This window comes from Buceros rhinoceros, unplaced genomic scaffold (genome assembly GCF_000710305.1).
Source record: "Buceros rhinoceros silvestris isolate BGI_N320 unplaced genomic scaffold, ASM71030v1 scaffold26991, whole genome shotgun sequence".
Classification (NCBI taxonomy): Eukaryota; Metazoa; Chordata; class Aves; order Bucerotiformes; family Bucerotidae; genus Buceros; species Buceros rhinoceros.
Window position 1 is genome coordinate 4,648 of NW_010392915.1, and position 12,481 is coordinate 17,128.

The following is a 12,481-nucleotide window of genomic DNA, read 5'->3' on the forward strand; positions in this document are numbered from 1 at the left end:
AGCAGGAGCCCAGGTCAGGACTCCAGCAGCCAAATCTGTTCATTTCAACTTGAAACCAGGGGCAGAAACTGCTGTTTCCTCCCCAGTTTAAAGTCAAGTGTACCAAACCACTGCTGGCGTTGCTTGTTTAGTCTGACAGTGTGTGTAAATAATAATAATAATTAGATGAAGCAGAGTCTCTCCTCTGTTTTGACACTGGCTACAAATGAGAAACACGTGGTGTTATTACAGCCTGTAAAAACACTGCATGCTCTTTGTACGTTTGCATTCTTAGTTGATGCTACTGATTGCTAGCCCCAGACTTCTCACAAATAGCAAGTGACCTTGGTGACCCCCTGTAGAATTACCGTGTGGGTCCAGGAGCATCCTCGCTTTGCTCCAAATCTCCATAGGCCTGGGTATAGCCCAGGCCCTCAGGGAGAAGCGTGATAGAGCTGTGAAAGTGTAAACCCACCTGTGGGACAGCTGGGCTGTAACGTTAGATCTTCGAATCCATCTGTTATAGAAGTTTTCTTAGAGCATCATAAGAGGTTAGAACTTGACTGTAGCTGTTAATTTAACAGCATTGAGAGAGGAAGGGTAAAATCCTATTGTTGATTATTCTTCTGAGGAGCTTGGACACGCAGGTAGAAACCTGCCACCGCCAGTGGTGTTACAGCACAAACCAACCCCCAGTTTCTTTAATAAAGCCCATTCTGTGCACTGGCCTCTGGCACGTTGCGCTGTTCCTTCAGCTATTAGGAAGCTGGTGAAGGATGGCACAGTTTGTATGTGGGGCATCTCAAGTGCAAAGTGCAGTGACTCATGCAGGAGGCTTAGTTCTGCCTTTTGATCTTCAATATTTATTATCTTCCGCAGTGTGTACCTGGGAGCTTGGAGGATCCAAAAACCGTGACGCATCATAAGTTGATTCATGCTACTTCTGAGAAGGTGCTGACAGACACAAAGACAGTGCTGGAGGAAAACATTCAAGACAGAGGTAAGATTGGCTGGTTTTTAATCCTATCAGTCTGGAAACGTGGGATTGTGTTTAACGATTTGGCAAGTTCCAAACCTTTTTAATATCTACTCTCTGCTTTGACATAGAAGCTAATAAGGTGTCAAAAAAGGAAGAGGAAAAAAGGATGGGGGTTTTCTGTGGTTGTTTCCCACCCCCCTCTGCCCCCCCGAGAAATCACCTTGAGGAGTTTGCTTTTATGCACCCTTTGAAAAAGAATTAGGAGTGTTCATTAAGTCAATAAGTTAAACAGATTATTTTTATCTCCTTTTAAAGGAATTCTTTTAAAACTCCAGGGCAGCATTTATCCTTTGTAACGATTCAGAAATAATTGTTATGGCTGGGGATTCCTAGACAGATAACCCAGTGTTTTGGGGTGGTTTCTAGAGGTCTCCAGGTCAAGCAGAAGGATGGTCACTGAAGTGAATCTGAGCGTCTGCAGCTTACATCTCATTCTGTCCTCTGCAAACGGGGTCAGAATCCATCACTCTGTAGCATCACTGACTCCATAGAGTACGTGAGGTGTGTATTTGCTCCTGAACATAAGGTGTAAAGGATTAATGTGAAACAAAAGAAGATCTAAAGATGAGAGCTGGAGTCAGTTTTTACTGCACAGCTTAAGCTGATGGTCCCTACTGGAGATGAAGGGGGGTGGTGCAGCAAGTGGGAGAAGCAGCACTGCTGTAGGCTCAAATGCTGTCTGAAGCAGAAGCTCGGCAGGAGTCGAGTTCCTGGGATTTTGCCTGAATTCCTGCAGGCTGGAGAACAGCCACTGTGAACATGAGCGGTTTGGTCTCTCTTCAAGGCAGCGTCACCTGTCACCTTTAGAGCCAAACAGGAGCTGAGAAGGCCCATCTTAGGCAGGGGCGAGGGACAGCGTTTCTGCTGATGGGTGGTGTGTTATTTCCAGGCGAGGCGCCGGCTCCTGCAGAGTTTTGGATTGCAGTTTGCAGCAGCTCAGCAGTATTACCCGTGTAGCTGGAGTAGGCTGTCCTGCGAGTGCCCCTTCGCTCCCTTTCCCTCGGTGGTGTGCTTGGCCTTTCTCGTGCCACGCTTGTCAGAGAGGCAAGATCACAGCCACCAGCCCGGCACAGGGCAGCCAAGAGTTAGCACGTGGATCATGTCTCGTGCCACGCTTGTCAGAGGGGCAAGATCGCAGCCAACAGCTGACAGCCACCAGCCCGGCACAGGGCAGCCAAGAGTTAGCACGTGGATCATGGATCAGCTGGACCCACGAGGGTTAACAGCCTGCACCAGCTGTTGCTCTTGGCTGTTGCATGCTGAGCCAGACCTAGGAAACCTGTTGTGCAGATCACGCTTCGTTTGCTTTTTAGCTGTTTAGTGCAACGGACTAAAAACTGTGTGTCAGGCTGTATCTGGCTGAAGGGCTGCAGATGCTGCACAGGCCTGTCTGGGGCTCTAAGCAGCATGTCTGCATCTCTTCACCCTTAGAACGTATGTGGTAGTAACTGAGGTGCTAGAAACTTGTAAAGCATCCTGAGATCTCTAGAGAAAGGGGAAAGTATTAGTCTTAAAAGCCTGAAGCAAGTTTGTGCCAGGTGATGTGGGATATCAGTCTGAAGACTTGTTTGCCCTTGAGACTTGCCCTGGTGGGCTACCGGTGTGGCAGCCCAGCTGTAGACCGTGAACAGCTCTGCTGCTGTTCACACACAAAAGTGAGCTTTGGCCAGGTACTGGAAGTTCCTGTTGAAGCTTGGCGCTTGCCTTGCTGCGGTGAAAAGGCTCCAACTTAGACCAAAAACCCATCCATGGCCTGTGTCTGTTCCTTCCTTCTCAGGGGAGGCACTGGAAGTGCTGGTGCTTGCTGCTTGTTGTAAGCCAGTTGCTGTGCTATTGATGTACAAGACAACTGGAGCCTGAAATTCTCTTTCCTTAATGGTGGTGTGTGAAGAGAAGAAACCAGTAACAAAGTGTAACTAATAACGGACCGTGTTTTGAATTCACTGTGCACTGGGGAATTGCAAAGACCAAAGGGAAGCGTGGGAAGCCACATAGCTTTTAAAGTGTGAAAAAGGTCTGATGCTTCAGAATTAATTCAAAATTCATCTCCAGGAAAGACTGAATTTGTGAATTATCTTACAAGATCTGTTCTCATGTTGCTTTCTAACGTATTTCAGTGTGGTTCTCTCTCTAGACGTCTTGCTTTTGATAAAGAAGCGTGCGCCGCCTCCGCTGCCCAAAATGGCAGATGTGTCAGCAGAGGAGAAGGTGAGTTTGAAAGACTTCTTGACTTGGCCGATTCAATTAACTGCTTTAGTAATGAGCTGTGGAAGGATTACTGTGGCGTATCTTCTTGTGGAGGCAAATGTTGCCAGTTAAATTCTGGAAGAAACACGTAATAATTTCCCTAAACTTTGAGGCAGATGATTTTCCATTTTTAACTTCAATTGTGAGAACATTTGCCTTAGAATAAGGCCTGCGGATAAACTCTGCAGAAGTGGTGTAGATCTGATCTTTGGACGAATGTCTAATAACTGGATAAGCAGCAGTCAGCAAATGCCACGCTTTGTCTGTTTGAAAACCCGGTAGAAATACGTTGATGTGCTGTCTTCTGTCTTTATCTGTGTGTGGCTTATCACCCTCTAAGTGGGTCTCTAGAGTTGAAGTGGTGGTCCTGTACTTTTTTTTACTGATTTCATTTTGCTGGAATGTAATTGTTCCTGAGGGTCATCAGTGTGCGCAGGATGATGCTTATGCACAAGAGGGACTGCAGCTGATGTTACCGCATCAACACTTTGAGCCATGCTTGTGCTTGACGTTGTGAATTTCTAGTCATCTACTTTGTCCTTGCACAGCTTTGTTTCTTCTTGCTTCCTGTAGGTATCGGTGTAGGTCTCTGTATCCCTTCCTGTAGGTATTGGTGTATGTCTCTCTCTTCAGTATGGTCTTGCTGTGCAGAATGTCACTGTAAGAGCACAAGTTCTAAGACTGGGAGACATTTCTAGTTTGTGCCCTGCCATGTTTTGCCCTGGCCTGTAAGCATGTACTGAAAAGCCAAGGCACCGTGTATCTCTGCATGTGACTTGCAAGCAGCGAGGCACTTTGTGTGAAGAGTTGGGTGTTGGTCTGTGCACAGCGTTGGTACCTCTCTCAACAAACCATGGGTTTGAAGAGAGCGTGCTAGTAGCAGCACGGTCCTGGGCACTGAGGCTTCTGGGTTCTCTCTGTTTGTACATCACATTCCACCTTTATGCTGGAATTTCCCTGCGTGTTGAGGTAACAGAAATAGGTGCAAGGACTGAAAGTGGAGCAGCCCAGCAGGTCCCGTTTTGCCGGGTAACTGCCGAGTGATGGCGGTGCTGTTAACCCATTGCTAGACTGCTGTTCCTCTTAGCTGCAATTTGCAGAGCACTGCTTGATGCCTTGGTGAAGAGTAAGAAACCCTCTCTGCTGTGCTGTGTTCTGTGGGTTATGGGTTATGAAACCTGATCGTGTTTCCTGTCCTTCAGAGGAAACAAGAGCAGAAAGCTCCTGATAAGGAGGCTATCCTCAAAGCAACTGCAAACCTGCCCTCTCGCAATGCAGATCGCACGGTGGCCCATCACAACATGAGGGATGTAAGTATTAGACTTGACTTTACCTCGCCCACCAACATCCAAGTAGGCTTTTATCTTGTATAGCCTTTTCTCTTGCATCCGAACGTGGTTCTCTTTCCTCTATAAGACGAATTCGGATGTATATCATGTAGATTGCAGTAGATAGCTTAAGACTGAGACATGGGTCGTACTATTTAGTGATAATAAAATACTCTGCTCTGTATTATGATTTTAAATGCTTTATTTGTCCATGGGAAAGCTTCAATAAACATACTCAAGATCTGCCAAATGTGAAGTTAGGGGGGTTTATTTCTTCAGTCTTAAATAGTTCAAGTGTTGGCAGCAGCATTTTCTCTCTCAGGGTTTTGAAAAGGGAAATTAGGCATATATTTCAGCTTCAGTAATTGAATCCTGGTAGTCTGAAATGGTTCTACCTGTGTCTTCAGCAATGTGGGGACTATTTTACCCATCTGTGCTTGTAGGCGTACGAAGCAGCGAATCTACCTATGTCTTGTGTGCTGCTGGTGTGCCCAGGTAACCTAAAGGGGACAGTTGGCATTTAAGCTGTTTACTGGCCAACATAACCTACTGCGCACAGCATATTTAAAAACAAACATCCAACTAAGAGGAGCTTGTGGGAAAATAGCTTTGATCTATGTTGTTCAAATTCAGATTACTAGAAAGTGGGCAGCAGACCAGGAAGACTCATTGGTTCACAGAAGCAAGTAGCATCGGTACAAAGCTACTGTGACTGTCTTCTTACACTGCTTCTGCAAGGTGGGAGTCTATTTATTTCTGCCCAGTAGCTCTTCCTTAGATGTAGCACTTCACAGGAAAGGCCCAGTGCTTCTTGAGAGGCCAAACAATGGAAATAAAGCAACCTCCTGTCCAGGGGGCCAGACTGCTGCCGAGATCCTACCAAGAGATATATGAAGGTTCAGTGATGTCTGGTAACTTCCTGTCTAAATGTTTTGACAGTTTCCTTTCTTGCAGTTCCAGACAGAGCTCCGGAAGATCTTGGTGTCTCTCATTGAAGTTGCACAGAAATTGCTAGCACTGAACCCAGATGCAGTCGAACTATTTAAGAAGGCAAACGGTATGAACGCATATTTATAGTTCCTGGGAACTCGTTTGCTTCCCTAGCAGAGGAGTGAGCTTGCAGGGTGAGGTCCAGACCTTGGTGTAACAGCAAAGCTACCACAAACACAAACTTTGTGGCAAAGATTTCACCTTGAGGATATAAATCGTATAAATTTTGTGAATTTGTAAGGTCCCTTTGGGATGGGTGAGAAGTTCCATTTAAAAATAAAATCTTAGTAGTGGAGAAATTAGAAAACTTTGTAAGTTGTGCTTCAGGGATGGTGAAGAGCAGCTGAAAATGCACAGGGGTGTGGTGAAATGAGAAGGTGTAGCTGTTGGCTCAGTTTGTGGGAATGCTGGAGGTCTGCTACAACCAGATCCAACTTAATTCCTAGATAAACAACAAAGGGATCTTCAGTGGCTTTCCTATATATTTACTTAGGTGGAAAGACCATGGTTATGTGAGGGTTCACTATCTTTTATTTGAGATCTTGAACACATCTGGACAAAGTCTTTGTCCTGGAAGAATCTATCTGAGCCGGACCAAGCTGAACACAGCAAATTAAATGATGAGACAGCAAATTTGGGGCAGAAACAAAAGAAGAGATGGAAGAGAAGAATGGGGGTTGAACTTAACTCCTGCCGTTCCATTGAGAAAGGGGGTTATTTTAGCAGTCTGACCATTGTTTTGTTTGTGTACATGTAGCCATGCTGGATGAGGATGAGGAAGACAGAGTGGATGAGATAGCTCTGCGACAGCTCACAGAAATGGGGTTTCCGGAAAGCAGAGCTGTTAAAGCCCTCCGGTTGAATCAGTAAGTGTCCTTGGCACACTGCCTGCATGTTACTTGATGTGGTTAAAAAAAATTTGCTTTTTTGTTTTCTGAAGTCTCCTTATGTGGGTCACCTGAAACTAGGTTGGAGAAAGCGGTACCTCGGAGAAGGGCGCTGCCTCCAGCAGTGTGCAAGTGCGGATGGCACAGGGGAGGGAAAGCAGCGCTGGACTTGCCCTGGAAGCAGTAGCTGCTCTGCCAGGCTGCTGCTGCTCCCAAGCATCCAACTCACATTTTCTTCCACTTTAGAATTCAGATTTTACAGAGGAAAAAAACCCAAACCTGGCCCATCCACACTGGTCTTTCAACCGTAGAAAAATACTTTGTGCTGATCTTTTGAAAACATTCCAAAAGTACTGTGAAGTCCAGATAGCAGCTGTAGGAAGTAATGCAATTCTTCTCATGCCCTAAGACGAATCAGCTGTATTGCCTCACTCCTGAGAGGGGTTTCTTAGGCCATTCTCTGATGATAGAAAATCCACAACATACACCAGCCAGTCTTTTCTTGTATCTCTTCCTTGTGGCTCGGAGATCTTTTCCTCTGTCCTCCATATTTTATACTGTAACTGAAAAGCTAAACAGGCAAAGGCTTTCCTTTCCACAAACGTGTAATAATTCCTGTGCGTCACGTGAAATCACACGTCCTATCATTACCTTTGCTTCTTCCTCTGTGCTCACTGGGAAAAGGTGTGTCGGGGTGCTCTTGAGGTCCCTTAGCTTGAGCCTTACACTGCACAGCAAGTGACTGACCGTGTTGTGATCCTCATGTTCTGTTCCCTTGGGGTGGCCTCTCCTTTGAGGGACCACAGGTTCCTTCAGAAGTCAGAGTGCAGGAAGAACAGTGGTACGTGTCCAAGCGCACTTACCTGTATTAAGTTTTGCTCTTGCTCAAGGCATATTGAACACACAAAATGTTTTTCACCCCCTTTCTTCCTTGTGAAAGGAATTGAGGCATTTCTTGATCACTGGGTGGATTAAGGTTCCCTGAGATTTGCTTCAAAACTTTTATTATTTATGACTTGTCAATCATAAACCTGCAAGTCCCTAAGCCACAGGAATAAATGCAAAGGCCAATGTCTGTGAACACTGCTGTACATCTGGAGTGTTCCTCATCCCTGTGTCTTGATTTGCTTTTCAGTATGTCGGTGACACAGGCCATGGAGTGGTTGATAGAACATGCAGATGACCCTACCGTGGATGCTCCACTTCCAGGTCAGACTCCACCAGAAGCCACAGCTGAAGCTGCTGCATCCTCTGCTGAAGCGGCTGCAGGTCCTAGTTCAGAAGCCTGTGGGGAGGAGGCCAAGGATGAGTTGACAGAAATATTCAAGAAGATCCGGAGGAAAAGAGAGTTTCGCCCAGACCCACGAGTACGTGCTGTTTATCTTGCGGTGTAACTGTTAGGATTGGAAGGGACCGTGTAGGCACTGTGGAATCCAAATAACTGTTAGTTAATAAATGAAACGGGACATCTGGGTAGGTGTATATTACGCTGGCTTGACAGCATTTGAGTAGAAGTCTTCAGGGACTGTTAAATCTGGGTTGCTGAGAGGGCTCTTAGCTAATTAATGCATTGCTGTCTCAGTATCTAAACTACTGACACTGTTACTTCTGCACCTGAAAACTCACTGATGGGAAGAACGAGCTGCCAGACTCCTGGCACTGCTTTCTATGACCGCTCGCTAGGAAGGAAGGGCTGCAGGACAGCGGTAGGTCCTTTTGCAGTATAAAAGGACAGAGGAGCATTATTGTATTTAGGGGGCAAGGAAAAGTATCTCCAGCAGATTCAAGTCTTGAAGCAAGTGCAGAAGTTACCATTTTTTTGGACTGCAGTATTAGGTGAAGAGGTGTGGTGTTGCCACGTGGTGAACTCACCAGGAGGTGCTCTTCAGAATCTCGGCTTTGTTTTTACCACAAGCTGCTTCTTGAGACTAAAAGCTGCAAGTGTGTTTGATGACCTGGGCACAATTTCTAAATGATTAAACATTCTCAAAACAATATCTAGGTACGCTTGTCTAAGTACATAACACTCACTAGCAACATAATAAATCCGGGAAGTGAAATTAAATTGAGTGAAGAGAGTCACAAATGTGTGTGAAGCTTGATCTCTCGGTGAGATGTGAGTAAAAGCTTTGTGACTGGAGAGAAGTTCTAAAATCAGGTGTTTCTGCCCTGCTCTTCTCCCTTTTACTCCAGGTACACTTGCCGTTTGCCTTGCATTCAGCCTTCGGCGATGGGGATAGGAACTACCTTCACTCTTAAGATTTATTCTTCTTCCATAATAAAAACACTTTGGATACAGGGTATTTGAGAACTTAGCGGTTTGAATTACTTAGTAGTCTACAAATGGGAACAATGGGGGGTTGTACCCCACAGAAGGTGAAAGGGTGTGATTGTTCTATTTCTGTTTTAAGTGTGACACTTATTAAGCTGTGCAAATCTGATACAGGCTGTCATTGCCCTGATGGAGATGGGATTTGATGAAAAAGAAGTGGTAGATGCACTCAGAGTAAACAACAACCAGCAAAATGCGGCCGTGAGTACAATGTCTTCTCTGTTCCTTAGTGCTACAGTAGTCTGTTCAACTGATTCTTTTCATCGTTGAATTGGTGGATGTTTTGATCTCTCATAAAGCCCAACTGTTGCTGGAGATGACATGAACACTATATATTCTGTGCCTCTTTCAAATGAGGTACACAACTAGAATACAGAGGTTTTAGACTTCTTAGAGGAACTCAGCATGTGTGAGGCTGACGCACATCTGGTTGGGACAGTGTAGTGGATTTTCAAAAAGCTTTGGAGAAAGTCCCTCACCAGAGGCTGTCATGCAAAAGAGCTTGTGCTATCATGAGAAGGGAGAAGGTATTCCCAGTAACTAGCAACTGATGAAAGGACAGGAATAAATGATCAAGCAAGAGATCCGAGCCATGCCGTGTGTGCCATGCTGCAGCGACACACTTCACAGTTTATGGAAACAGAAAACACGGAGTTTTCACAGGTTGATCCCTGCTAGAGGATGGTATGTGAAAGGAGTTTATGTGGACACAGCTGACAGCCAAGGAATCTTCTCCCGCATCCAGTACCGGCTGCTGTTAGAGAGAGGATGTTGGGCTGGCTGCTGCTCCAGGCTGCCGCATTGTAACCATGTTGATGGGTCCCTCTGAGGCAGGACACGTGCCGGATAACACACATCATCCCTGAGCTTAGAAACACACAAAGTTGCTATAACTTAATGACCAGGCATTGCTGCTGTTCCCTTTGAAATAGAAGTTGATTTCTGTGGGAGTGACACACAGATGAGTAGTAATCTAGTGTGAAAAGAATGGTATAGCTCGGTCTTTAACTGTGAGAGGAAAAAACATTTTTAACATGCCACATTGTCATGAGACAGTCTGAGACGCTTGCATTCTCGTGGAACCAGTCATGAAATCTGTGCCCGATGATTTCTTTCAGTGTGAATGGCTGCTGGGAGACAGAAAGCCTTCTCCAGAGGACTTAGACAAGGGCATTGACACCAATAGCCCTCTCTTCCAAGCCATCTTAGAAAACCCAGTGGTACAGTTAGGGCTAACCAACCCCAAAACTCTACTAGGTAAGTCCCGCCTGGGTTCCTGCGATATAGACACTGTCGTTGCTAGCAAATAAGAGCAGACGCTGGATGATCACAGCACGCTTTGTGGGAGAGGTGCAGCTCTGTGCCCTGTTCCTCCCTTTCAGCAGCTGTATTGTTTGTTTGCTTCATACTGCAACTCGGCTAAACCCAGAACAGAACTTGGGGCTATCCCAGAAACGACACTAATTCCCCAGGCTGCTGAGTTACACTTGCTGAACTCGGAACTTCAATAGCTGCTGGCTGCAATGCTTTGTGGATTTAGGAGACCTTTTGTGTGCTCCCTTTGGCCGTGAGGGGAGAAATCTGGAATGTCTGTCTGGAACTCTGATTATTTCACAGGAAAAACAAGGCTGTCTCCTGCTGTACAGCTCCCTGTGTGGTGAGGCCTGGTCATTGAGACGGAATATAACCAAGCAAGAAGTCTGAGCTAAGGGCTTACCTATCAAAGTTGAGATAATGTGCGTGAAAACACACTGCCCCTTGCCCGGGTTGCAGCTCCGTGGTAATGCCTGCGTGCTTGTGGCCAGAAAGGCTGCAAGCACAGCGAGTACCCGCAGAGCCTGACAGTGGAACACACACCTGTGATGAACTGGTCTCTCTGACACTGGAGGTCAATCCAGAAGAATGACATTGGCTCTGTGATGTATATAAAGAGTTTTGCTTTTAGTCTTTGGCTTCAAAATTTGTTTGAAGCAATGCTTTTAGATAAAGGGGGTGTGTGCAGCTCTTTCAAGAGAGCTTTCAAAAATAGTCCTTTAAATGTAATTAGGAGAGTTTTCAAGCTTTTAAATCATTCAAGAGCAGAACCTTCCCACTCTGATTTCTGAACAAATGGTCTCTTCATTTCCAACGAGGGTTCCACGCTGCAGCTCAGAATATAAATAGAAAATGAAATGCCATTATATGTGCTTGCAAAGCTTGGATGAACATCAGAGACTATATTCCTAATGATACATCTGCAGATTGCTTATGTCACGTGTTTGCATTTGATTGGATACTTACAGAGTGTTGATAAATCTTTAGTTTTAAGCTTTTGAGGCTGTGTTAAAGAGGCAAAAGGTGAGATCTGTGCTTTATTCCGGGCTTTTCCGAGGGCATGCTGCATGACCTTGAGCAAGGTATTAATGATGAGCCTCTCAGAGGTGCTGGGGACTTACAGCTCCCACTAATGTCAGCTGGAGCTTTGCACAGTAACACTCCTGGGAAAACTAAGACACTGACCTTGGTGCCTGTCTGCCAGACTCTTACAACACTGACATTTTGGTGACTTCTGAATAGGTCAGATGTGCAACTCCTTTTTTTGTCCTGTTCCATAATTACTGCTCCACATGTCCAGAAGTCCAGCTCAGTGTGTCATAAGGCTCATAAATTATTGCCTGGGCCAGTCTCCTGCCAGATTTGCTGCTGAGCCCTTGCAGTAGCTGTCTGGTTCCTTCAACATGTGTAGAAGAGTGAAAATGAGCACATTAAAAAAAAAAAAAAACCAATCAACAAAGCTCCTTGTAAAGACAGCTGCATATAGAAAGAACAAAATGCTCTCGAGTATTTGGGTCGCCATCACTGTTCAGAAATGGAGGTGATTGTTCTGCACAGCCAGCCTTTCCTCTGCTGCCTGTGTCTAGGCAGGGGGAACAGGCTGCCTCCCTGACATCCTCTGCTCTTCAAACACCAGGGAGGAGAAAGCGCGTGCTGCTCAGAGGGAGGATGCTGCTTCCCTTCTGGCCCTGGGGAAAGATAGAAAAAGATCGAGCTGAAAAGACAGAGCTCAGAGATTTGGGGGGGTCAAGAGACGACACTTGCTGGCCCTGCTCCTCATCCCTGGGTACCATCTCTTTGGTAATACCTGCGGCTGATTCTGCTGGCTTAGTTTTCCCTTCAGAGATGTTCTGAGAGAGTAGCTATCGGACAACCCAAGTGCAGCACAGAAAGCAAAGCTCTAAGTTGGGCCTTCATGAAGGGATGAATTCCAGATCACGTTCCCTGCTACTGCATGTGGACATTCGCTAAGGCTTTAGCTCTTCAAACCCCTGTCCTCAAGGGTTTGTGAGATGGGCTGTAATCCAGGGCGAGTTGTCTGCAGTGAATTTAATGCTGAGGGACGGGGAAAGCGTTAACAGCCTGGAGCACCCCAGTCTGTGGAGTGCGAGCGGTGAACGTACGATGTATATTCCCACCGGTTTGGGGTGATGCCTGCCCTGGCCTTTGAGTTGTAGCTATCTCTAACTGTCCTGTTGCTGAAGCATCCCGAACATTGAAACCTTTGCTGACCAAAGTACTAACAGAGTGTTGCAATTTCTTGGCAGCCTTTGAGGATATGCTTGAAAACCCCTTGAACAGCACTCAGTGGATGAACGATCCAGAAACTGGGCCCGTCATGCTACAGATCTCCCGAATCTTCCAG

The 12,481-nt window shown here is 45.9% G+C and overlaps 1 protein-coding gene across 1 annotated transcript in view; it reads left to right on the forward strand.

Annotated features, from left to right (window-relative positions):
• Positions 1 to 12,481, forward strand: part of UBAC1 (UBA domain containing 1) — a gene marked incomplete at both ends in the record, with an annotated part of 17,124 nt that extends 4,643 nt beyond the window's left edge. Inside the window, 9 exons of the mRNA XM_010144677.1 lie at positions 859 to 979; positions 3,153 to 3,226; positions 4,468 to 4,575; positions 5,548 to 5,650; positions 6,341 to 6,449; positions 7,606 to 7,837; positions 8,917 to 9,003; positions 9,921 to 10,059; positions 12,384 to 12,481. Coding sequence (XP_010142979.1) covers positions 859 to 979; positions 3,153 to 3,226; positions 4,468 to 4,575; positions 5,548 to 5,650; positions 6,341 to 6,449; positions 7,606 to 7,837; positions 8,917 to 9,003; positions 9,921 to 10,059; positions 12,384 to 12,481 — 1,071 coding nt within the window. The remainder of the gene's footprint in view (positions 1 to 858; positions 980 to 3,152; positions 3,227 to 4,467; positions 4,576 to 5,547; positions 5,651 to 6,340; positions 6,450 to 7,605; positions 7,838 to 8,916; positions 9,004 to 9,920; positions 10,060 to 12,383) is intronic.